Here is a 25,210-nt window from a genome sequence, read left to right as displayed (position 1 = left end):
TTGTTTACAGGCTTCAACTGTCGCTTATAAAGACATGCATCTCAGATTTCCCGTTGATCTATCCATTTTTGTTGTGGATGTTTAATTTTTTGGGTTTCTCAAGCTAACTGGTATTTTTGTTGATGTTTTTTCCAAAGATCTGATGGTTTCTTTTGTTCATCTTATTTTTCAGGTATATAAATGGTTGAAATCAAGAGTACTTGCACAGACATCTTTTTTAACCCCCCAAAAACCGAGTATGGAGATGTTTTTTCTATTTTTCTTACATTTCATCGTTTCATCTTCTTCTGTTCATCATGTTTGTTTTGTTTTCAGGCTTCCACTGAAGCTTAAAAAGACATGCATCTGAGATTTCCCGTTCATCTGTCCATTTTTGTTGTGGATATCTTTTTTTTTGGCTTTGTCAACGTAACTAGTATTTTTCTTGAATTTTTTTACAAAGATCTAATGGTTTCTTTTGTTCATCTTATTTTTCAGGTATATAAATGGTTGAAATCAAGAGTACAACCACAGACATCTTTTTTTTCCACCAAAAAACTGAATATGGAGATGTTTTTTCTATTTTTCTTACATTTCATCGTTTCATCTTCTTCTGTTCATCATGTTTGTTTTGTTTACAGGCTTCAAGTGAAGCTTAAAAAGACATGCATCTGAGATTTCCCGTTCATCTGTCCATTTTTGTTGTGGATATCTTTTTTTTTGGGTTTGTCAAGCTAACTGGTATTTTTCTTGATTTTTTTTACCAAGATCTAATGGTTTTTTTGCTTTATCTTATTTTTCAGTGTAAATGCTTGAAATGAAGACTACAACCACAGTGGTTTTTTTTAAGCAGCCAAAAAACCAGTCTGGAGTTGCTTTTTCTATTTTTCTTTCATTTGAAGCATTCGTCTTCTTCTGTTCATCATGTTTTTTTGTTTTACAGGCTTCAACTGACGCTTAAAATCTGAATGTCAGATTTGCCGTTCATCTGTCCATTTTTGTTGTTCATCTCTTTACTTTTTTTGTTTCTGAACCTAACTGGTATTTTTCTTTATGTTTCTTTCAAATATCTATTGGTTCTTTGCTTCATCTTATTTTTCAGTGTTTAAATGCTTCAAATGAAGAGTAGGAGCACAATTTTCTGTTTAAAGCAGCAAAAACTCGACTCTGGCGAGGCTATTTATATCTTTCTTACATTTCATCTGTTCATCTTCTTCTGTTCATCATCTTCCTTGAAGGGGTTTGCGTTCAACTGAAGACTACAAACACATTCATGTTATATTTTCCTATGATTTTTTTGTTTTTGTCGAAACCTTTTATTTTTTTTGGTTTCTCAACCGAACTTTTATGGTTCTTTATGTTTTTTGCAAAGATCTGATGGTTTGTTTTGTTCATTTTATTTTCCAGGTATATACAAGGTTGAAATGAAGAGTACAACCACATACATCTTTTTTAACCACCAAAAAATCCAGTATGGCGATTCTTTATCTATTTTCCTGAGCTTTCTGCAGATCATATTCTTCTGTTCTTCTTTTCTCGATATTGCTTCATCTTAAGTTTGAGTTTTTTTAATTCTTGAAATGAAGATTAAAACACAAACATGTTTTTTAAACCGCAAAATAACGATTCTTATGTTCATCATTTTTCTTTTGAACGCCAGACTACCAACACATAGATGTGAGCTTTTTTCATGTCGTAATTTGTTATTATTTTTAATTTATTTCGACTTCTTCTTTTAATTTTTAAAACCCCTTTGTATTCTCTGTGTATTCAAAATAACAGTTCACAAAGCTTAAATTTGTAATTGTAATTATTTATTTATTTATATTTATTTTATTATTTCAACCCTATTATCTTTTAAGTCGTCCTTTTTTTTCACTTTTATATTCACAATTAATTGAATAAATTGTGATGCACGCTTCACCTGTAAGTACGGACCCTACCAAAAGGAATGACTTATCCTTTTCTCTTTCTATATATTTGCAACAGTAATGACCTTTCGTTTTCTCTTTCTATATATTGGCGTCTACATACTGACAAATCTTATTTCTTTTGTGTGACCCATTATCTTCTCTTCCAATTATTCTTCATACCCACTATTTTCTCTAACAATGGAATCCGTGCGCACACAACAAGCCATACTTTCTGGCAAAATGCTTGGCGGTTTCGTCACTATGTTTTTGAAAGACCAGGTTTTTTTTTATTCATTCACATTCCTTTCTATTTTTGGTTTGTATTTCTTTATTCTAAACTTCCTTATTTTGAAGGGTTTTGGGTACGTCGACCGTCTCTTCATAATACGTAATTTGAAGGACCTTGGTTCACAGTGGACCATTGTTGATTACGAAAGGAATGTTCATACTGTTACGTACAACATGAATATTCACACTCCAATGATCACCCAAGGCTGGAATGATTTAATCTCTTTTTATGCAGATGAGTCTGACAAATTGGTTGTGTTCAAATATTTTGGAAATTCGTCCTTCCAACTACACGTCTCTAAACGTGTTTGCGACTCAACATTGAAAGCCAACTTCTTCAACCATCTTTCTATTCGTCGTCCTCTACATACTTCAGACTTAAAGCATTTTGAAGTTCAACTATCAACATACTACTGTCGATCCAGCCACTTGGTTAGTTTTTTTTTTCTTTGATTATTTATTTACATGGATTCTGAATAAGTAAGATATTTTTTCCTTTTTGTTGCAGTATTTGAAAAAGAATTTGCCACTTATTTTAAAAATAGTGGTCTTAGATCTATTGTTCTACACGGACCACGGGGACAAGTCGAATGTAAACTGATCATAAGACTTTATTCTGTTAAGATTGGAACTGGCTGGAAAAGTTTTTGTAATCTTCATCAACTTTCTGCAGATGATCATCGTGAGGATTTTTTTGAAGTTGAAGGACACACAACAACGAACCATATCAAAGTGTTTTATCCATTAATCTGGTTTTAAGTTATAACATGTTGTATATTCTTTTTGTTAATCTTCTTTTATATATATATATATATATATATATATATATATATATATATATATATATATATATATCAATCTATAAGAAGATTTTTAGGTCAATTATATTTTGTATGCACTTATAACATATATTAGTCTATGTGTTTGCTTTTATACATTTAGTCTGTATGATCTTTTTTATTTTTTGTTATGTTTACGACTTTTGTACATTTTTATCAAAGACATTAATGACTAATATATTTTTATAAAATTAAACTATTACATTTAAATCAAAACTTTAAACAAAATATAAATGAATGTGTTTTACAATTATAATTTTAATCAGACACGTCATTAAAAGACATTAAATATTAATCATTATATATTTGCTGAGCAACATCTCAATATTTATATTTTTAATTAGTGTAATTCATTTTATTTAATATTTCAATAAATATTTCTTTTTATTAATTTCAATTCAACCAGTCTATCAGGTTTCCCCGCATTAATTACTCCACTGCTCGAGGTAATGATGATTGAACTCCTCGATCATCTGCAACACTCTTTCATTATTTCAAATCATTCAGCCGATTAAATTAATGACCATTTCTTTTTCCAAGAGACGTTTAGATATTTGAAACGTTTTTCTCATTATGTTTTTCACATCTCACGAGAATGATGATTGCAGTGTCTGTTGCCGTGTCATACTTATCTCATTCTCCAGACTCTTCCACTGTCTGGTATATATTTGTTTCATTAATATTTTTTGCAGGATGAAAGTAATTAACTTATCTTCTCTGCTTCACATTAACACCATTACACTGCGATAACAAGCCATCCGCTTCCACTTCAAGAAGTTCTTATTCATTACAAAAAGGTATGACTGTTAAACCCTTTTATCAACTCTACTTCTCTTCATCTCCTATATTTCTTTGTCGCCATATTCTATGCATGTTTTTAGAAACAGACTTTTTTATATTCGGTTTTGATCTTCATCTTCGTTTCATTTTTCTAACCAGACGTTTCTATAAGCAGTGGTTTTGATAATATTTTCTGTTCATCTTTCTCGCCATATTGTATGCATGTTTTTATAAGCAGCCTTTTTTATAATCGATTTTGATCTTCATCTTCCTTTCATTTTTCTAAGAAGACCTTTCTATAAGCAGTGGTATTTATAATATTTTTTCTTCATCTTTCTCTGATTTTTTTAAGCAGTCTTTTTTATATTAGGTTCTGTTCATTATCTTTCTCTCATTTTTTAAAACAGACGTTCTTAGAAGCTATTATTTTCATCATGTTCAACAATTTGTTCTACACTGTTACAGTCCGTTTAATTTATATTTCCCAAAACAAACCTATTTTTCCAATTTTACAGATGACCACTAAGCAATGCATCCTTGGTGAACAATCCATACTTGGCTCAAAATGGAAGGGTGGATTCTTTACTATTTTCATGGAAGACCAGGTTTTTGTGAACTTGCTTATTATAAAAAATTTACCATCAGTGTTCTCCGACATCCTTTACTAATTCTGTTTTTATATTGGTTTTATTATGAAGGATTTTGCGTTCGTCAATCGTTTGTTTGTCATTCAATTAGGCATTGAACTGGGTCCACGTTGGACTATTTATGATAAAAAAGGCCATGTTCACCATGTTACCTTCAACATGAATACCTATGGTCCGCGAATTACTGATGGCTGGGTTGATATAAGAAAGTTTTATCAAATTCAACCACCGAAACTATGTTATTTAAGGCATACCGGGAATTCTGTTTTTGAAATACACTTTTACGATCATTGTTCAGAATCAACTGTCCATAAATTCCTAAGTCATGTTAGAACAAATGCTCCTCTCATAAGGACCAAGTTAATTCATTTTGAGTTCCGGCTTTCTAAGTACAACTGCAAAGCAAGCTTTCTAGTGATTTTTTTTATCTTATTTTTCCATCATTTATTTTCTTTAATCTTGACACGTACAAAATTAATTTTTGTCGATATTATTTTTTATATTTTTTATTCTCAGGGCTTAAATTCAGACTTACGACAATATTTTGCCAACACTCAGTTCTCACACATTGTTCTTTACGGTCCAAAGGCACGAGTTGAATGCAAGTTGTTGATTAGACCTAGATCAGTCAAGATAGGAAGTGGATGGAAACGTTTTCGTGAAGTTCATGGACTCGAGGAAAAAGATATAATTCTTTTTGAGGTTGACGGTCAACAAGCAAGCAATGATATCAATGTTCTTCTTAATATAAATGATTATTATCATCCGCTATGAACAATCTATAAACAATATTTCTTAACAGATTTATAATCTGTATGTTTTGTATGAAGTTTAGTTGTTTATTATTATATTATATATATGTATATGTTTTAGTCGGTGTATTTTGAACTTCTGCAAAGTTATTTACTCATACCTGCTCCATATCTTCTTCCATATACGTAAATCTGTGGCAGTTAATTACTGTCAGACACAAATCATATCATGTCTCTGCTTTTTAATTTTTTTTTATATATATTTAAATATATAACTTTCCAGAACATTTTTCATACACATCCCTTATAATACTTTTTTAATATTTGATTTCAATGTCTATTGATATGACATATTGCACTGCTTCATTATGTTTCTTTATCTTCCACCTTCCACGAGATTTCTTCTGCTGTAAGCATCCGTCATTTCATAAAATATTTAATTGTACTATTGATATATTTTGTTTTTTATTTTTTCACGTTATTAACTTAAATAATCCAAAGTTCTCCTCGAAGTTTCTAACAAAGTTCCTTCTCTTAGAAGATTGTTTTGCTTCTGCACCATACTTTTATTTGTCTTTTTGTATAGATCCAACACAGTTTCTTCATCCAGAAGACGTTTCACATACATTAACGTATTCTTACAAGCCATTAACGTTTCCAGTCATCACAGGTATGTACTTCATTTGTTTTATATACAAATATAGTATTCTTGCTTTACAGACGAAATGATATGACATTTGCAGTTCTGAAATTTCGTCTAAGACATTATCGTTTGGTATCACTTTTTTCTACATTTCCTCTTTCGTAAATGCATAAGAAACCAGCATGTATGCATGTATGTGCAGTTTTTCATTGTTTCCACATTACTGTTTCAATTAATTGTTCATTGCTTACTCCATCACGCCAACCCTTTTTTTAATGACTTTCAAGTAATCTGCTTCATGCTTTATTTTCATCAGAATGCTTTTCTCTGAATTTTCCTTTTCTATGAAACCTTTCAATAAATGAATATCAATACTTTATTTCTTCTGACATCAATAGATGTTATTTGCAGGTTTCACCAATATATATTCCCATGACTTTTGTCAAAACGTTCGTACTCCATGTTTGAAGAGTCCTTATTTGAATATATTCTACTTTTTGCTTTCTTCTAGCATTTCAAAAATTTCCATATCCACGTCTTGATTAATCGTTTAACTTCTTTTACTCTCCTTTGACTAATAAAAATTTTGTCTTATTATTTCAACCTTTTTTTGGTATTTCTTTACTTTAGTTGTATGCATTAAAATTTTGTCTTATTAGTTCCTTATTTATCTATGTAAGTATAAATATGTCTCCAATCTAATCCGGACTTTTTTACTTTTCACTTTTCAATATTGTTCTTGTGAGTTCAACATGTCTCTCTGTGAAGTTCCAAACCAAAGCCAGAGCATAAGCGAAGTAAGCCCTCAGAAGGAAAATTGGAATATTATCGCTAGGGTCATTCGTTCATGGTTTGTTCCTGATTTCACTAAACAGAGGTGTCCTTTTTCCATGGAGTTCGTTATTCAAGACAAAGAGGTTATTATTATTGTTATTCTTGAAATTCTTCCATTACACCTACTTTCGTTTAAAAATTTGTATGAATTAAATAGTCGTATGCTAAACATATTTATACTAAAATTTATAAATGTTCTTTTTATCTGTTTCAGGGCTCTAAAATACATGCTTCAATTAGACGTACTCTAATTTACAAATTTCAAAATGACATTTCTGAAGGCCATGTTTATGCCATACAAAACTTCAGTGTTGCTCCGAATTCTGGAATATACAGAACAACACACCACCCTTATAAGATAAATTTCCAGTTTGGTACAAAAGTTTCTTTGGTTAATGTTAATTTGGTTCCTGATATTAAACCACAATACACACCTTTGTCTTTATTGACAACCACTGCATTTGATACTGATTATTTGGTTGGTAAGTTAATCTTTTTAGTTCCGTTACTATTAATTTTTTTATTAATAAACATTTTTTGTTAAAGTATATGATTTAATACATATACAATGCATTTTAGATATTTTGGGATTACTGGTCGGAGTGGGGACTGAAAGAGAATTGCAAGTTGATGGAAAGACAACAAAATTAAATGTCATAGCAATAGAAGCTGATGGGTATTGTATATCTATACTATACTATATTAAATTTCTTTTAATATTTCTTTCCAAATAACTACATCACATTATATTGCACTTTAATTTTTAGGTTTCGAATAGAGTGTACTTTGTTTGGTATTTATGTGGATGAACTGAATGTATTTCTTTCGAGTGGAGAAGTACAAAATACTGCTGTAAGTATAGAATTTGCGAAAGTCAAAACTTTTCAAGGTAAAATTTTCTTATTACTTTTACAAAGTAGTTTGTACTACTTATTCCATGTTACTCTCACATACACTATATTTTTAAATATAGATAAGGTTCAAGTTCAAAATTGTAAGTTCTGCACCCGTATTAAGTACAATGTTAACTTCAAGGAAGCATCTGAACATAAATCAAGGTAATTTTTATTCGATATTTATATTTCAAAATATAGTGTATCTGATATTTCAGATATGACATACACTATATTATTCCAACTAACAATTTTTTCTTTACTTTGTAATGCAAATTATCCTTGATTGCGTCAACTTGATATTTCAGATATACATACATTCAATAATATATTTAATTTTTATGAGTATAACTATATTTCCTTTTGCACAGAATGTTTGAGAACAATGAATCTCCTTCTCAAGGATTAACGCAACTTTCTCAGACTTCCAAAAATACTGTCGAAGAGGACTTTTTAACACTTACACCTAGAACCAACATTCAAGGTCTAAAAGATTGTAAAGAGGTTAGAATATATTTTTGTATCATTGTGCAATTTTTCTTATTCACAATAATACATTCATTAATGTTTTTTATATTGAAAGGTCACCACTTTCATATTGTTTGGAACAATTAAGCATATCTTGGTTGACGATGACTGGTGGTATACTGTTTGTGTGTGCAACAAAGCTGTTTATCCAGATTCCAAGATGTTCTTTTGTGAGAAGTGTAACAAGCATGTTATAAAAGTCTTTCCAAGGTTAACGAATTGGTTTTTAATATTAATGTCAATTTAAAACAACATGGTAATTACAACTTTGGTTGATGAAATTTATTTATCAATTTTCAGATATAGGATTAAGATCCGAGTTATGGACTCTTCCGATTCAACCACATTTGTCCTCTTTGATAGGGATGCAACAACCCTTTTCAAAAAAACTTGTGCTGATATGTTAGACGCTCATGATAAGGTATACTCTTCAATATGTCCACTTATATATTTAACTACACAATGTTTAATTATTTTTTTTTTTGTAGATGAATTCTTCTGGAAATTTGCCTAAGCAGTTTGATGAGTTAGTTGATAGAAGTCTGCTTTTTAAAGTGGAAAGTAGGAACGATCAGAATTTCAAACTTGAACAGTCTTTCAGAGTGAAGAAAATATGTGTTGATGATGATATCATTGACAAATTCAATGATTCTTCGTTGAAATCTGTGGTAAGATGTAATTTAAGATAATATTTTTTACATTGTAATCTCTTTATAATGCAGTCATCTTTTTCTTTTTTATAATCTCATTATTTCTACCTATTTGAAGGATGTTTATGCTGGGAATGGTGAGTTTAGCAGGGAAAAAATGCGTATAGTGAATGAGTCCACCGTTAATATTTCAGAGGTATACAACTTATATTATTGTTTTTAAAAACAATGATTTCTTTAATAATTTTAATAATGTTATCAATTTTGTATGTGGATTTTGTTTTAATAAATTTACTTTTAATACTGTAGGATTTATTAGTCCGATTTACCAAAGAAACAATTGAGTCTGGATCCCAATCACCTGAACTAATTCAAGATAATCCAACCAACGATGATGCTAGCAGTTCACATAAGAGAGAATCTGGAAAGAAGACTGCATCACTTGAATCCATCGAAGAAGACAATGTTTCATTGAAGCTTTTAAAAAGAAATATTAAGAAGGAAAAATCAGCAATTTGAGATCCACTTTTAGTTATTATATTTCAAGACAATTATTTTTATGGCTTTCATTTTGGGGATGTAATATGTCTACGTTATTTGTTGTCTTTAAATTCATCTAAACATCAACTTCTATGTTAAATTTCATCTTTAATTTCATCTGAACCTCAACTTCTAGTTCAATTTCATGATTACAATATTATGCGCTTTTGAGTTAAATTTTTTAGAATTAAAATTATTTTATATGCTGGTGCACAAGATATTGTTGACATTTTTCAATTTTTGTCAACAAGGATGACTACCAGCTACATCAAAACTTACTGAAATTGATTTCATTTTGTAGCATCATGTAATGAAAGTCGTATAAAACCTGTTTTTTGTGAAAAAGAAATCTTCTTTAAAATTGTGCCACTCATAAATAACATATCTATATTTTTTCTCATAACATTATTTATAAATGTCTATTTTTCATAATATTTACTTTTCATAAATAATATAAATATGGCAAAGGAATTATCTGTTGACAGATTTTAAGTTTTGACAACAGAATTGGATGCCATATACATTTTTTATTCAATATTTTTTTTGGCTTATCTTCTGTTAATTACTAACTTATAAACCTTCTACGATATATTTGACATTTTATTATACAATAAGTACGAATGAAATATTATATTTTTACGTATAATATCATACATTACAGAAGTTTATTTTTGGAAATTTGTTATTGGTTTATATTACATATATTATATTATTATATTTGTAGCATAATAGAATAATTTAATATATCTTTAATAACGTTATATATTTTTAATGTTTTATTCTGTTATTATCTTCTTCCTGTTTTCCAATGCAGTAATAATTACATTACTGTTCAAGAATCTATTTGTAATCGTCCCGTCTTTTCATGTGTCATTTGTCTTCTATAAATAAATATTCATCTCCATTCTACCATGAACATTAAACGGCAAGATCAGTTCAAGGATATTCTACATTCTTCAAACTTTTACTGTACTATCTCTCTCAAATTCCAAGCAAATGGAAAACAACTTCAATGAAGATGATGTTATTAATAGAATGTGTAGGTACCAGTTCTCTATTATTCACCTTCAGGACGAGGTAAGTTCATTGTCAAATTTTTCAGACATATTTTCTTTTACAAGATTTCTTCTACTCTTTCTATTTCATAGACGGATTTCTTCTTCTCTTTTACAATATCCTGTTTTTCACCTTAACTAATCCAATTTTTTCTTCAAAAAATTCTGTCTTTCGAGGTTGTTGGTTTTGTGGATCGTGCATTCGCCATTTTTTATGATGACGATCTTGACCGTCAATGGACTTTAAGAGATGAAGAAGGCAATAGACATGTGGTTACTTATAACAAGAATTTACAAAAACCAATGCTAATTGGAGGATGGACTGAATTAAGGCACATATATGATCTTCACGATTTTCACACTATTTATTTTGGATATGTTGGTGATTCTTGCTTCCACATCACTATTTTTCCCAGTAAATGCAAACCTTTGTCTATTGCACGTTTTCTTAAAAGAATTGAGGCAGATCAACCCCTTTTCAATGGACCGAAGTTGCATTTCAAAATTTTTCTGAATCCAAATCAATGCAATGCTAGCCATCTGGTGAGATTAATTTCATATTTTTTACTGAATGGATGTTTGTATCATATTTTTATTTATATTTCGAGATTATTTTTAAAATTTAATCCATATACTAATTTCATTAATACTTTATGTATGTTTTAGGATTTGCCAGCTGATTTTGGCAATTATCTTCGTCAAGGAAGTTTTAAATACATTTTTCTTTATGGACCGCGTAAAACAGTTAAGTGCAAACTACTGTTGAGAAATCATCCTAAGAAGTCTAGCAAAATTGGAAGTGGCTGGAAGGAATTTTGTACTGCTCATGGATTTCATCAAACTATTGACTTGGTGTTTGAAGTGGACCACATGAAAAGCAATCAGAATGTCAAAGTGCTAACATATTGTAATTTTTAATTTACAGTTACAATAAATAGTTTTGTTTTTATTTCTGCCACTTAGGTAGTTTTCAACCTACAAGTTCTTTTATTTTCAGCAATGCATATGTATAGTTCTACCTTCTTATCAATGAAATCTCTTTGAAGCTTCTCTGAATTACTCTGAAAGATGAAAATTCATACATGTTATGGTATCATATTCATAAATAAAATTATTTTGTTCTATAATTGAAATGAAATATATATGATGAAATTGAAAGATATATAGTTGGACGAATAATGAAAAGTTATCATGTCTATAATCATATGTATGGATGTATGTTGCTTTAGTATGTGCATACACTTACTGTATGTTACCATTTTTATACATAATGAGGTTAACATTGTACATAATTCCTTTGAAAAAGTTCTCTTTGTTTTACTATATATAGTACTGCATAAAAAACACGTCTGATTGTACCTACATAAAAAGGAAATGTTTTCTTAGTTGCAAGAACAAATAAACTCTGAAATAAGTGCTATATATATGAATGATTCAGATATAGTAACACTCAGTACTGCATGCTCTTTCTGTTTTTTATGTTTGTCTTCTATTTTAATCTTTGTCTCTTCTGAAAAAACTGCTTCGTACTATAATTACATATATTTCTGTTTCCACAATTGTGATTAGAGGTACAAGCTACACAAAAAAGTTGAACAAAGACATTCACCAATATAGAAATAAAACAGTAATCACTTTTTCATCCATTGAGTCAACTTACCTTTATTTTTGCTTCTTCCATTGTAACCTTTGAAACTATTCCATAACATTTCTGTACTGTAATGGAGCATAACGATTGTAAAAATGCAAGGCTGAGAAGGAAACTGGTTCTACAACAGAGGTTCAATGCAAAAAATCATCAACATTCATGTAAGTCATTAACATCTTACTTAATCCATTTATGTTTTCTAATTCTTCATCAATAATTTATTTATAAATGATGCATTTGTATGTTTCTATGTTTTTCGATGTTGCAGATGACAAAGAAGAGAATGCAAGAAAGAAAACTAAATTTGTAAACCATACGTCTCAAAGTAAATAAATCTCAGAATTTCTTTTTACATATATATTTGTAACTGTATGTTTTGGATTTTAACTTCACAACACAGATGCATACTCAATCATCTTTGTTGTTTTACTCACAGATATACCAACTGTAACACAAACATCATTTCACCAAAATATAGACAGGAATCCATTACAACAGTTGGATATTAGTAAGTTCTTTTCTTTCTAATCTATATCTTTAAAGAATGTTGTTAAATGAATCAATGAAGTCTTTTTTTTTTATTTCTTTAATAACAATGCTTCTACAATAATCCTTTTCCAGATGTTGACAACAACAACAACAACCTTCACAATATGAATTCATTATTTCACAGTCAAATTGGTCAGTTGTGAAGTTCTTCCAATACTTAATTTTAACATTGTTTATGAATAATATTAATTCCGTACCACTTAAAACTAACCTTCGTTTCAATGCAGAAACTGTCAACAAATTCTCAAGTTTTTCAAGTACTTTACTTGAACAACAAATCACTTCACAATCTGCAACTTCTACTTTAACTTACCATAGTCCTTTCGGTATATTTGTACATCATTCTTAATTTCTTATATAAATGTTGAGATGACAATTTTAGATTTTATATCAATGTTTTTGAATGACTCCAGCTTTTAACAATAACAGTCAGAGAAATTATGGACAAAATAGAAACAATTCCAGTGCAGGTAATTACATTTGGATTCATACTCACAATGCCAATGCAGGTAGGACAATTGTTTTTTGTTGTTTTTCATAGGTGGGAGATCAGATGTTGTAACTGGGTCGCATTCTGTTTCTAAGAATAAAGTTGTGAAATATCCTTTTCAAGTCATACAATCACTTCAAAACAGATTCAATCTTGATGATGAAACAACAAGACAACATAATTATTCAGACACAACAAACGATGATTCAGCAACAATAAGAGATGATGGTAATTCTGATATTAAACTTATTGATGTTAATATAAATTCCTTTTAAATCATTAATTAGTTTTCATCTTACTAATATTGAAGAACATCATACAAGTACTACAACTACAAACGAATTGTATTGCAAAGGAGAGTTACAAGGTACATAATGTCCAACACAATTGTATATAACTGCAGATTAAAATATTCGCAGCTTCATTCTAATGTTTTATATTGATTTTCAGAATTGCTCAATATTGGAGAACCTTGCTTGGAATGCCAATACTGTAAAGCTCAACTTTGGTATGAAGAAAGAGCAGAAAAATGTAACACATCAAAGGGAGTTGAATTCTCATTGTGTTGTCAAAAGGGAAAAGTACAAATTCCACTATTAAAAAGACCACCTAATCTTCTTGAAGGTTTGTTAAATGGTGAAGATCAGAGAAGCAAATCATTTTTACAAAACATAAGAGTATACAATAGCATGTTTTCATTTACTTCAATTGGTGGTAAGATTGATAATTCAACGAACAATGGTTCTGCTCCTCCACAATTTATTCTGAATGGACAGAACTATCACCGTATTGGCAGTTTATTGCCAGAGCATGGATCAAAGCCAAAGTTTGCACAGCTCTACATATATGATACCGAAAATGAAATGACTAACAGAGTCAACCATTTCAGGTCAGTGAATCTATTAAATAATTTCATTAGATGAAATATTTAAATAAATGTGTTGTCATGTTTTCTCTTTATTATTTTTTAGTTCAAACACAAAGGAATATGTTATAGATGAATCATTGGTTGCTGATTTGATTCAAATGATTGACAATCACAATGTTCTTGCGAAAACTTTTAGAAGAGTAAGAGATTTGTCACTGGAACATATGGAATCCGATTTCACGCTAAGACTATTTAGAGGCAGAAACAAAGACCCTAGAGTCTACAATACACCTTCATGTGATGAAATAGCTGCACTTATAGTTGGTGATTTTGGCAATATGGATGTAGGCAGAGATATAGTGGTCAAAAAATGTTCTGGTGAATTAACCAGACTGCACGAAACTCACACAGCTTTCATTCCACTGCAATATCCTCTCATGTTTCCATATGGAGAAGATGGTTATCAAGAGGATATACCAATAAGAGAATGTCATTCAAAAACAAAATCCAGGGTAAGAGTTAGAATTTCTTTGTGAGAATTTATTGCCTTTAGAATACAACAAAGAGCTGTAGAACCAGGAAATATTGTGAATGCATGCAGATTGTTCCAACAGTTTCTGGTGGATTGCTATACAATGGTTGAAGCGCAAAGGTTGTCATTCATCAGAGTGAATCAGAAGTTAATTCGCTGTGATATTCTTAATGGATTACAAGAAGCTGTTAATAGAGGAGAGACAGATCCTTCTTTAATTGGAAGACGTATTGTCTTGCTTGCTTCTTTCACCGGTGGTACCAGATACATGTTCAACAATTGTCAAGATGCTATGGCAATTTGTAAAAAATTTGGATATCCGGATTTGTTCATTACTATAACATGCAATGTCAATTGGAGTGAAATCAAAGAATTTGTCTTAGCAAAAGGCTTATTAGCTTCGGATAGACCTGATATTGTATGTAGAGTGTTCAAAATGAAGCTGGATGAAATGATGACAGATTTTAAGAAAAAGGACTTCTTTGGAAAAAGCACTGCAGGTATGTTATATATGAAGTTATATACATTATATAATTTTCTCTTAAATTAAATTCTCACAACTATATTTACTTTTTATTTATATATGCAGGAATGTACACAGTAGAATTTCAAAAAAGAGGTCTACCTCATGCACATATACTTTTATGGTTGGATGGAGAAAGCAAGTTGAAGAATTCAACTGATATTGATAAAGTAATATCAGCTGAATTGCCAAATTCTGATTTGTACCCCAAATTGGAAAAAGTTGTCTCAAGTTACATGATTCATGGACCATGCGGACCTGCAAGACATAATTCACCTTGCATGAAGGAAGGAAGATGTTCTAAATTTTATCCAAAAAAATTCACATCTTCGACTTCAATTGATGAAGACGGATATCCATGCTATAGAAGACTTGATAATGGTAGATTTGTTGAGAAGAATGGAATTAAGCTGGACAATAGAAGTGTTGTTCCCTACAATCCACCACTTCTAATGAGGTATCAAGCACACGTCAATACAGAGTATTGCAACAAGACCAATTCAATAAAATATTTGTTCAAATATGTGAACAAAGGTCCGGACAGAGCTACTCTTAAAATAAGCAACAACTCTGCACAGTCTGAAAAATCAACCATTATTGATGAGATCAAAAGGTATTACGACTGTAGGTATCTATCACCATGTGAAGCTGCTTGGAGAATATTTTCTTTTGACATCCATCACAGATGGCCTCCTGTTCAGAGATTGACCTTTCATCTTCCTGGCCAACAATCAGCTTTGTTTAAAGATGATGATGATATTAATGTGATCTTCAACAGATACGAAAATGCTAACACAATGTTTCTAGCTTGGTTTGAGGCTAACAAAGTTTATGAGGAAGGAAAACAATTGACTTATTCAGAATTTCCAAGCAAATTTGTGTGGTTTGCCAAAGAAAAAGAATGGAAACCAAGGAAGAAAGGCTACAACATTGGTAGACTTACTTATATTCCTCCTGGGTCTGGAGAACTTTATTATTTGAGGATATTACTGACCATTCAAAAAGGTTGTATTGATTATGAAAGCATTAAGACAATTGATGGAAAGTATTATGAAACATACCAAGAAGCTTGCTATGTTTTGGGATTGTTGGCTGACGACAAAGAATATATTGATGCAATCAAAGAAGCAAGTGAATTTGCTTGTGGGTATCAACTTAGAAGATTATTTGTTACTTTGTTGTCCATGAATACAATTTCTAAACCAGATATAGTTTGGAATTCTACTTGGAGTATCTTATGTGATGGAATTTTGTACCAAAAAAGGAAGGAGATGAACTTACCAGGTACTTCATATTTTTTCTTTTAATTTCGTATACATATATATTTTAATTGTATTATTTACTTATTGCAGGTCTTCTCAATCTATACACAATATTACTTTACAGATTGATAATCTGTATTTTTTGTTTTTTACTTATTTACAGATCTTCTCAAGTTTAGTTGTTTATTATTATATTATATATATGTATATGATTATTATATATATGTATTTGCAGGTCTTCAAATTGAGACTGCTGAATTACAAAAACTATGTCTGCTGGAAATAGAGGAAATGCTAATGTCAAATGGTAGAAGTTTGAAAGATTATCCTTCATTACCTCAACTTGATCTTTCAAATGTACATACATTCAATAATAGATTTATTGTTGATGAGCTGCAATATAATAAACAAGACATGGCGAAAGAACATGACAGTTTGTTTAAAGCACTGAATGATGAACAAATTGATGTATATCAGGATATCATGACAGCAGTTCTTTCAAAGAAGGGAGGATTCTTTTTCTTATATGGCTATGGTGGTACAGGTAAGACTTTTATGTGGAAGACATTGTCGGCTGGTCTAAGAAGCAAAGGCATGATTGTTTTGAACGTAGCATCAAGTGGAATTGCTTCTTTATTACTTCCTGGTGGAAAAACAGCACACTCTACCTTTTACATCCCACTGTTAATTAATGAAGAATCAACTTGCAACATAGCACAAGGTAGTCTTAGGGCAAAACTTCTTATGGCTACCAGTTTGATTATCTGGGATGAAGCACCAATGATGAATAGAATGTGTTTTGAGGCATTTGATAGAACACTAAGAGATATTATGCGAAATGTTGATGATGCCAATAAAGACAAACCATTTGGTGGCAAAGCAGTTGTGTTAGGAGGTGACTTTAGACAAATTCTACCAGTTATCAAAAAAGGATCTAGGTTTGATATCATAAAATCATCAATCAACTATTCAGAGTTATGGAATTGTTGTAAAGTGCTAAAGTTATCCAAGAACATGAGATTAAGTACTACATCAAATACTGAAACAGCCAATGATATTCAAGAATTTGCTGATTGGATTTTGAAGATTGGAGACGCAAAAATGGATCTAAATGAGAATGGTGAGTGCATGGTTGAAATTCCCGAACAGATCCTGATTACAAACACAGATTTACCTTTATTGTCATTGGTTGAATTTGTCTATCCTCAATTTGTGGTTAACATGTTGAATCCTAATTATTTTGATGATGGAGCAATTTTGTGCCCAACAAATGATTCTGTAGAGCAAGTAAATGATTTCATGTTGTCCTTAATTGGTGGTGATGAGGTGACTTATTTAAGTTCAAATACACCTTGCCAATCTGATGAACAAGATGAAGTGCAATCTGAATGCTTTACATCTGAATTTTTAAATGATATCAAATGTTCAGGGATACCAAATCATAAACTGAAGTTGAAAACAGGTGTTCCTATTATGCTCTTGAGAAACATTGATCAAGCAAAAGGTATATGCAATGGCACAAGATTGCAAGTCAACCATTTAGGCAAGAATGTAATATGTGCAACTGTAATTACTGGAAAAAACATTGGTGACAGCATTTTTATACCAAGAATGGATTTAGTGCCATCTGATTCAGGGTTGCCTTTCAAATTTCAAAGAAGACAATTCCCGATATCTTTATGCTTTGCAATGACGATTAACAAAAGTCAAGGACAAACACTTTCTAGAGTCGGCCTTTATCTTCCACAACCTGTATTCACACATGGCCAACTATATGTTGCTATTTCTAGAGTCAAAACCAAAAGAGGATTGAAAATACTTATATTGGATGAAGATGGAAAGGTAACAAACACAACTAAAAACGTTGTGTACAAAGAAATTTTTTAAACTCTTTGAAAAGAAATCAATTATAGGTATGTCATTTCGAATTTTATTTTTCATTTCAAAACTGTTATAAATATATATCAATTGATTTATGTTATTTTCTGCCATGTAGGAAAATCATTGTACTGAAAAAGTTGAACAAAGAAGTCATTGTGTACAAAAGGAAATTATGTCCAAAAGGAATTTATGAACTTCAATACCAAAGGATACATTCTAGGTATGTCATTTATTCTTTTTTAATTCTTATATTAACAAAGTAGTATATTAGTCATATTTTTGTTGTTGGTGCTTGACGACAATATTCAATGAAATCATATCTTAACTTGACATACAACTTTAATTACATTCTAAATTGATCTATTCCATTGATACACGTCAACATCTTTTTAAAACATTAGATTATCATCATATAGATTATTAAATATCCAAAAACCCATTGCTATTACCACAATTATTACATATTAAAAAAACCCGTGCGTTGCACGGGTAGAAGGACTAGTTGTGAACATTTGAGAAACATTGAAAACTATAATCTATTGTGCCCTCTATGAAAGACCAATTGCAGACTCCATCTATGTATTGAGAAATGAAAGGTGCTCAATTCTGTTTCATACACGATAGTCTTCTTTTGACATTAAAGATTTTCTGTGTCTGCAATATTTTTAAGGACACTTCTCCCTGTTTTTGTAATATTTTTTTTTTTCAAAACTGGTCATCTTTTGAATCTAATTTCAAGAACCATAAGAGTAAGGTGTTTGGGAATTAGCTCCTAGAACGTATTTAATAAATTCCAAATTAATCTATAATTTATGATCACTGAATGGAGAGTGATTTGTTCTTAAAATTAATTGTTTTTCTCTTTCGTTCTTTCTACTTAATTTTTCTCGTATTGTTTATTGTTTGTGATTTACACTAGTTTTTCATTTGAAAAGTCCAGATCTAAATTTCCGTTTGGAGGACCAACAAGAAGTGTGGAATATTCTTCTAAATATAATTACTCCTTGTATTTGGTTCAATTATGAAAAAAAAAGGTTTTCTTTATTTGTTTAAAATCAATGGGGTTAAGCTACAAATATTATGCTGATAAAATAAATAATTGAAATGAAAAGTAAAATAAAAAAATTAAAACATAGCAAACTAATAAGAAATGTTAAAAAAACTTACAATATCTAACATGACATAAAAAATTGTATATTTAAATCTTATGAGCTCAACAGCATTAAGTCCATAGTTTAACAAAATCAAATAAATTAAAGAAATAAAATATTAATGGAAGAGTTGCATGGGTTTGCATATCACATACTCAAGTGTGTATTTTTCAACATTTATTAATTATAACCTAATCTCATCAGAAAAAAAGGCCTATGCATATATATATATATATATATATATATATATATATATATATATATATATATATATATATATATATATATATATATATATATATAAAACACTCAAAAAAATAAAATAATAAAATATGGGCAATATGTTTAATAATATAATGAAAATAAAAATAAACAAAATTATACAAGACAAAAATTTAAACATGTATTCTCTAATAATCATGACTAATAATGTTTAATAATAAAGGATTAAAATGTTTTCTTTAATATGATCATTTTTCATGATACTGTATTGTTCAACTTAAAATTGAATTGGAAAGACAACATAACAACCTATCCAAAGACTTTGAATGGGAAGACTTTTCAAGTAAACAAAGTTCAAACAAAAAACAAAGCGTTCAATACGAAGACTCTTCCAATAAAAATGAGTGTAGACTTTTCATAATCTACGAACTCTGTTGATATGGAAAGGTTTAATTATGCCTTTGGTTCCCATTTTGGAGTCAAAATCTCAAAATGGTACCCAAATGTTTAAAAGTCTCAAAATGGTCCCCTTTTTTGTTGAAACGTCTCACGTTTGCCCTTGCCGTTAAGTCAACGTTGACACCATTAGAGGGAGTGCCACGTGTCAGTTCCTCGATTTTTTGAATTTTTTTATTAATTTTTTTTGAATTTTCTTTATTTTTAATTTTTTTTTTGAATTTTTTAAAAAAAATTAAAAAAATTGCCACGTGTCAAGCTGTCATCGTGCCACGTGGCAGTGATAGTGACACGTGTCAGTATGACGCCACGTGTCATTTTCTTAGTCTCAATTTGGTCCCTTTATTTTAATTTGTCTCAATTTAGTCCCAATTTTTGTAAAAATTGAACAATTTTGTCCCTCTCCAAATTGAAATCAAATTTAATTTCTGTATAAATGTACACAAATATTTCCATCAAAATTGATATTTCAAGTAAATATTTTTAACCAAATTAAGTTCATTTAATTAATATTTTACATTGAACTTTATTTAAAATGGTTTAAAAGTTGTTAATAGAAAATAATGTTAATAGAAAAAAAAATCATAAATTACCTAGTTCATGTTACAATAAAACACATATAAATTCAAAATTTGAAAACAATTTTAAGTAAAGTTGAATGTGAAACATAATTTTAACTAAACTTAGCTATGTTAAAAATATATAATAAAAATATCAATTTGAATAAAAATATCAAATTTAATAAAAATATTGGTATAACATTTATATAAAATTAAATTTTGTTTCAATTTGAAGGGGGATAAAATTGCTCCTTTTTACAAAAAATTGGGACTAAATTGAGACAAATTAAAATAAAGGGACCAAATTGAGACTAACAACGTAATATTGACACGTGTCACTGTCACTACTACGTGGCACAATGAGACAATTTTTTGATTTTTTAAAAAAATTCAAAAAAAAAATTCAAAATAAAAAAAAATTCAAAAAAAATTAATAAAAAAATTCAAAAAATTGAGGAACTGACACGTGGCACTCCCTCTAACGGCGTCAACCTTGACTTAACGGGAAGGGCAAACGTAAGACGTTTCAACAAAAAAGGGGACCATTTTGAGACTTTTAAAAATTTAGGTACCATTTTGAGATTTTGACTCTAAAATTGGGCCATACATATAATTAAACCATATGAAAATTTAAAGTGAATTACTGATATAAAAGAGTGAACATGTTTAGAATGGAGAAAGAAGGCATTGCGCCAGGAGTATATATAATAGAGAGAGTTTAATATGCAGAACCAAGATTTCTGCTGTAAAAGAAGATTTAGTTTCATATACAAAGACGGTGTGATGAAGAACTGTTCCATTTTAATTCTCTTCCACCTTTTCTATTTCTATTCATATTTCCTTTTTTGGTAAATTTTAATTAAACGAATAAATCGTCCATTCCCTTACCTCTTCCTTTCTTTCGTCTTCATCGTGTAAGGAAGAAAATGCACGCTTCGTGTGCGTGCCTCCACTGTACCTCCATCGTTCTTGTATGAAGTTCAAGGTAATGAATTTTTGATTCCAATTTCGTCTCCTTGCTTTTTATCATTATTTCGCTTCCGATCTCATTTCTCTGCTTTCAATTTCGATTCCGTTTTCGTTTTCGTTTCTCTGCTAATTCGATTTCGTTTCCCTGTTGTTTTTGATTTCGTTTCCCTGTTGTTTTTGATTTCGTTTCATGCGTCATCTGTTTCGATTTCGTTTCCCTACATCATTGCTTTTGATTTCGTCTCCCTCTTTCAATTTCATCTCTCTTAATCATGCCCTAACTCACTCAAATTTATTCCATGATCTATGTCTTCAATTTACACGATCCTATTATGTTCTCTTGTTTCATCTTTTACCGATGCTTATTTCGAAGGTTTCACAGAAGTTCATGGATCATCTACCTTGTCTTCATCACAAAGTTCTTGCAACCACAACTGATGATGCCTTTAGATTTTCTACAGAAGAAGAAATAGGTTTGAGGTTCTTTGAGTTGCCTTATTTTGGATCTTAATGTTCACACCATTAACAAGTTTTTTAATCAACTTAACCATTTTGGTGCAGACCATGGTGCTAGAGATTCTAGGTGGCATTGTCAAAGGACTTAAAGCAGGAAAACCCTCTCAAACAAATGTGACTAAAGTCCAGCCTCCAATTTTGGAATTTGAAAAGCATTTTCTTTTGGATTATGATACAACACGGGCTTTAATGATGAAGAGGCCCACTAGAGTGCACAAGAAACCTAATTGGCTGAAGGATTTTGTTTTAAAAAAAAAACAAATGTTTTTTTTCAGTAGTTTAAATATGCTTGTTTTATGAAAGAGGCTTTTAAGTCCAATATGCATTTTCTTTCCTCTGTAAGCTACTGGACCACAAGTTCCCTATTTAAGGGATTGGAACGTAATGGAATGGCAGAGAGATAAATTTTTTTTAACCTAGTTTTCTTTTCCTTCCCTTACCTATCTTAGCAAAACTGTAGCAGGTACCTAACAGATTCTGTATTTTGGCACAAATTATATTGAAATAGATGAGCCCAAGCCGTAAATAACTAAGAGTTATACTTCACCTCTTGATGTTAAAAACAAACAAAAAGGTAAATCACTTTCAAAACATTTATTACATTTTGACTATAAAGACTAGTAGCAGTTTCTTCCTTCTGCCGTAGATAAGTTATGAGATAGGGAGAAATTATTTGAAGGTTGCACCAATAAGGATGATGTTAAGCCAATACTTAGAACATTTGAAGAAAATATTCCTACTTATAGAAAAACTGGGGTAATGCCAAGTTCTTCATCCTCTCTGTCTTTTAACACTATTGGTATCAATGAGTTAAATATATTAATCAATATTTGATTACAGGATGCTTCTTCAGCTACTGCCCTATCAATGAGTTAAACCAATGAGTTAAATATATTGGAGTGCAAGAGCAAGAAGAGAGAGAGAGAATGGGAATGGAAATCGTGGAGTTGAAGAGAATTACAGATCATAATAAAAATTGTTGCTGGAGATGGTGTTTTGGTTGGAAAGTAAGTATCTTAATTGGTTGATTTTTCCAATTAATTTTCTTCCAAATCAAGAGCTCTTCTAGTGAATGGAATCATTAGGCTAAAACAGCTTTGCTGGTTTAATATCTACTATTTTTTTTTCAAGTCCTTCCATTTAAAGAGAAATTAGAATGAAGAAGTGAGTGTTATTTTGTAATTAAATAGTGAAGATTGAGAGGCATGAACATGTGGTTTGGAGCATGAAAAGGCAAAGAGGGAATGCATCTGAAGGGTGGGTTATTAAATGTAAGTGTAAGGTGATAGGGGCTAATGAGGAGATAAAGGGAAAGTAGAAAATGATAGTACCGACTACAAGCTTGTGTTCTGCATCAATGGCTTACCAAATTGCTTCGATATTGGGAGGTTTGATGCAGGGAACGGTGAGGATGGAAGACGCTTGAGTTTCACTGTGCAAGATGCCTTTGATGTTGTTTAGTATATAAAAAAAAATTATACATTGAAACCACAGAAAACAAAATATTATACTTAATTAATAAAAATAAACTTTATTATACTTAATTAATAATAATAAAATATCATACTTACGTGAATAAAAATAAAATAATACTTCTTAGGATTGTCAAATAAAAGTATATAAAAAACAATATTTTAACATATACAAAAATTATAATTTGACACTACACAACTCAAATATTATTTTTATGAGATTGTTTGTAGAATAGATTATGTTATGAAGTTAACACTAGAAGAAATTTCCTCTCATGCTTCAAAGAGTAGTATAAAATATATGGTTATGGTGCCTTAAAATACTATAAAAGTTTATGTTCTTTGTCGTTACATTTACTAAAAGTTACACGATTTTAATATTTTGTGAAGAACTAAATATGTCAAATTATCTACCATGGACCTTGACAACATGTTCTTGAATTTTTCTCTGTATTATATTGTAATTTGCAATTTTTCTTTGTATAATGAAGAAATCACAGACTATGGATGAACTCCAATGAAGCTTGTTTCAGTCATAGTTACACTGACATAGAATTATTGATTTTCTTTCCCATTATGTTCTTGGTGTTGAAGTTGAAGCTAAATTGATTAATATTTTTACCTCTTTAATGACAGGTTGGGCTGACCTGACGATCCAGACGGATTAGACTGACCTAACAACACAAACAAGTTGAGCAGCCCGATGACCCAGACGGATTGAGTGGGCCCAACGACCCAAATAGGTCGAGCAGGCCCGATAACCCAAACGGGTTAGGCGGGCCTGACGACTTAAACGGACGAGGGTGACTTGATGACACATATGGGTCGGGCGGGCTTGACAACTCAAACAGGTTGATCAAGTCCGACAACCCACACCGCCCCAGGTAGGCCTGACGACCAAGATGTGTCGTGTTGGCCCTGCGACATAAACGGGTCGGATGGGCCTGACGACCCAACTAGGACTAACGACCCAAACGAGTCAGGTGGGCTTGAATACATAGACGAGCTGAATCGACCTGACAACCAAGACAGGTTAGCGAGTCTGATGGCCCAAGTAGGACAGGCGAGCTCAACGACCCACACAGATTTGGTGGACCAGAGGACCTAGAGGTGTCAGGCAAGCCTGACGACTCATACATGTCGGGCAAGCCCAACGACCCAACCGACCTGTTGACCCGACAAGCATTGCTGGGATCAAAGATGTACATCTAGTGACAGACCTAAGTGTATATAAGTACATTTTGAACATCTCACATGAATAATTGAAAACTACTATGTATTGTGTCTTGTATGAAAGGCCAATTATAGAAACACTCTCCTTTTAAATGCCAAGTTTCCAAATTATAGTTTTGTATTATGTGTTCTCCATCTACGTATGTTTTGTGAGGATAAAGGTAGGGACTTAAGTTGGTGAAACTTGGGAGACAGAATATTTGGCCACAACTCTTAAGTGAGTATTTATTAAAGTCTCATATCAATAAATATGAAGAATGAAAAAGGATAAGTCTACTATAAATATGAAGAGTAAATTTAAGTGTTGTTACTACAATTCAATAAATCTATTACTTGGATACTTATGTTAAACTTTTATTTTTACTCTTATTTTATTGGTGTGCTTCTGCTAGAAAAAATAATTTTTCTATTGTTTGATTATTAACACATAAGGAACAAACAACTCCATCTTTGAAATAGCTTAGTCTTTGCATATGACAACCTAATCTTCTAATCCATAAAATGGGCACAATTAGAAAGACTAAAAATTTTGGACTA

General features: G+C 30.7%; 2 protein-coding genes and 2 long non-coding RNA genes across 4 annotated transcripts; all 4 read left to right on the top strand.

Moving 5' to 3' along the window:
• Window positions 1–7,270: 7,270 nt before the first annotated feature.
• On the top strand, window positions 7,271–7,723 carry LOC114180254. The gene is made up of 3 exons (XR_003603649.1): window positions 7,271–7,351; window positions 7,443–7,564; window positions 7,649–7,723. It is a non-coding gene; the product is annotated as an uncharacterized LOC114180254 (long non-coding RNA).
• Window positions 7,724–7,940: 217 nt separating this feature from the next.
• On the top strand, window positions 7,941–9,265 carry LOC114180866. Its single transcript, XM_028067158.1, has 6 exons — window positions 7,941–8,072; window positions 8,152–8,306; window positions 8,397–8,517; window positions 8,585–8,764; window positions 8,865–8,942; window positions 9,056–9,265. Exons 1-6 carry the CDS (start codon window positions 7,941–7,943, stop codon window positions 9,263–9,265), a joined length of 876 nt encoding a protein of 291 aa, XP_027922959.1.
• Window positions 9,266–12,062: 2,797 nt separating this feature from the next.
• LOC114180865 lies at window positions 12,063–18,100 on the top strand. Its single transcript, XM_028067157.1, has 9 exons — window positions 12,063–12,150; window positions 12,258–12,314; window positions 12,952–13,008; window positions 13,080–13,256; window positions 13,479–13,917; window positions 14,000–14,428; window positions 14,549–14,928; window positions 15,018–16,235; window positions 16,449–18,100. The coding sequence occupies exons 1-9, from the start codon at window positions 12,063–12,065 to the stop codon at window positions 18,098–18,100; spliced, it is 4,497 nt and encodes a 1,498-aa protein (XP_027922958.1).
• A 3,064-nt stretch (window positions 18,101–21,164) lies between these two features.
• Window positions 21,165–24,797, top strand: LOC114181202. The gene is made up of 5 exons (XR_003603770.1): window positions 21,165–21,468; window positions 21,826–21,925; window positions 22,014–22,724; window positions 22,809–22,975; window positions 24,077–24,797. It is a non-coding gene; the product is annotated as an uncharacterized LOC114181202 (long non-coding RNA).
• Window positions 24,798–25,210: the final 413 nt, after the last annotated feature.

This window comes from Vigna unguiculata, chromosome 4, assembly GCF_004118075.2.
Source record: "Vigna unguiculata cultivar IT97K-499-35 chromosome 4, ASM411807v1, whole genome shotgun sequence".
Taxonomy (NCBI): domain Eukaryota; kingdom Viridiplantae; phylum Streptophyta; class Magnoliopsida; order Fabales; family Fabaceae; genus Vigna; species Vigna unguiculata.
Note: the sequence above shows the minus strand (reverse complement) of the source record. Positions and strands in the feature narration are given on the sequence as shown.

Excerpts from the sequence above, each read along its gene's own strand:
- LOC114180866 (XM_028067158.1), top strand. The coding sequence starts at position 7,941 with ATGTTTGAGAACAATGAATCTCCTTCTCAAGGATTAACGCAACTTTCT. Across the intron at positions 8,518-8,584 it reads TGTTAGACGCTCATGATAAG|ATGAATTCTTCTGGAAATTT; the intron begins GTATACTCTTCA and ends TTTTTTTTGTAG. Across the intron at positions 8,765-8,864 it reads ATTCTTCGTTGAAATCTGTG|GATGTTTATGCTGGGAATGG; the intron begins GTAAGATGTAAT and ends ACCTATTTGAAG.
- LOC114180865 (XM_028067157.1), top strand. The coding sequence starts at position 12,063 with ATGGAGCATAACGATTGTAAAAATGCAAGGCTGAGAAGGAAACTGGTT. Across the intron at positions 14,929-15,017 it reads CTTTGGAAAAAGCACTGCAG|GAATGTACACAGTAGAATTT; the intron begins GTATGTTATATA and ends TTATATATGCAG. Across the intron at positions 16,236-16,448 it reads GAAGGAGATGAACTTACCAG|GTCTTCAAATTGAGACTGCT; the intron begins GTACTTCATATT and ends ATGTATTTGCAG.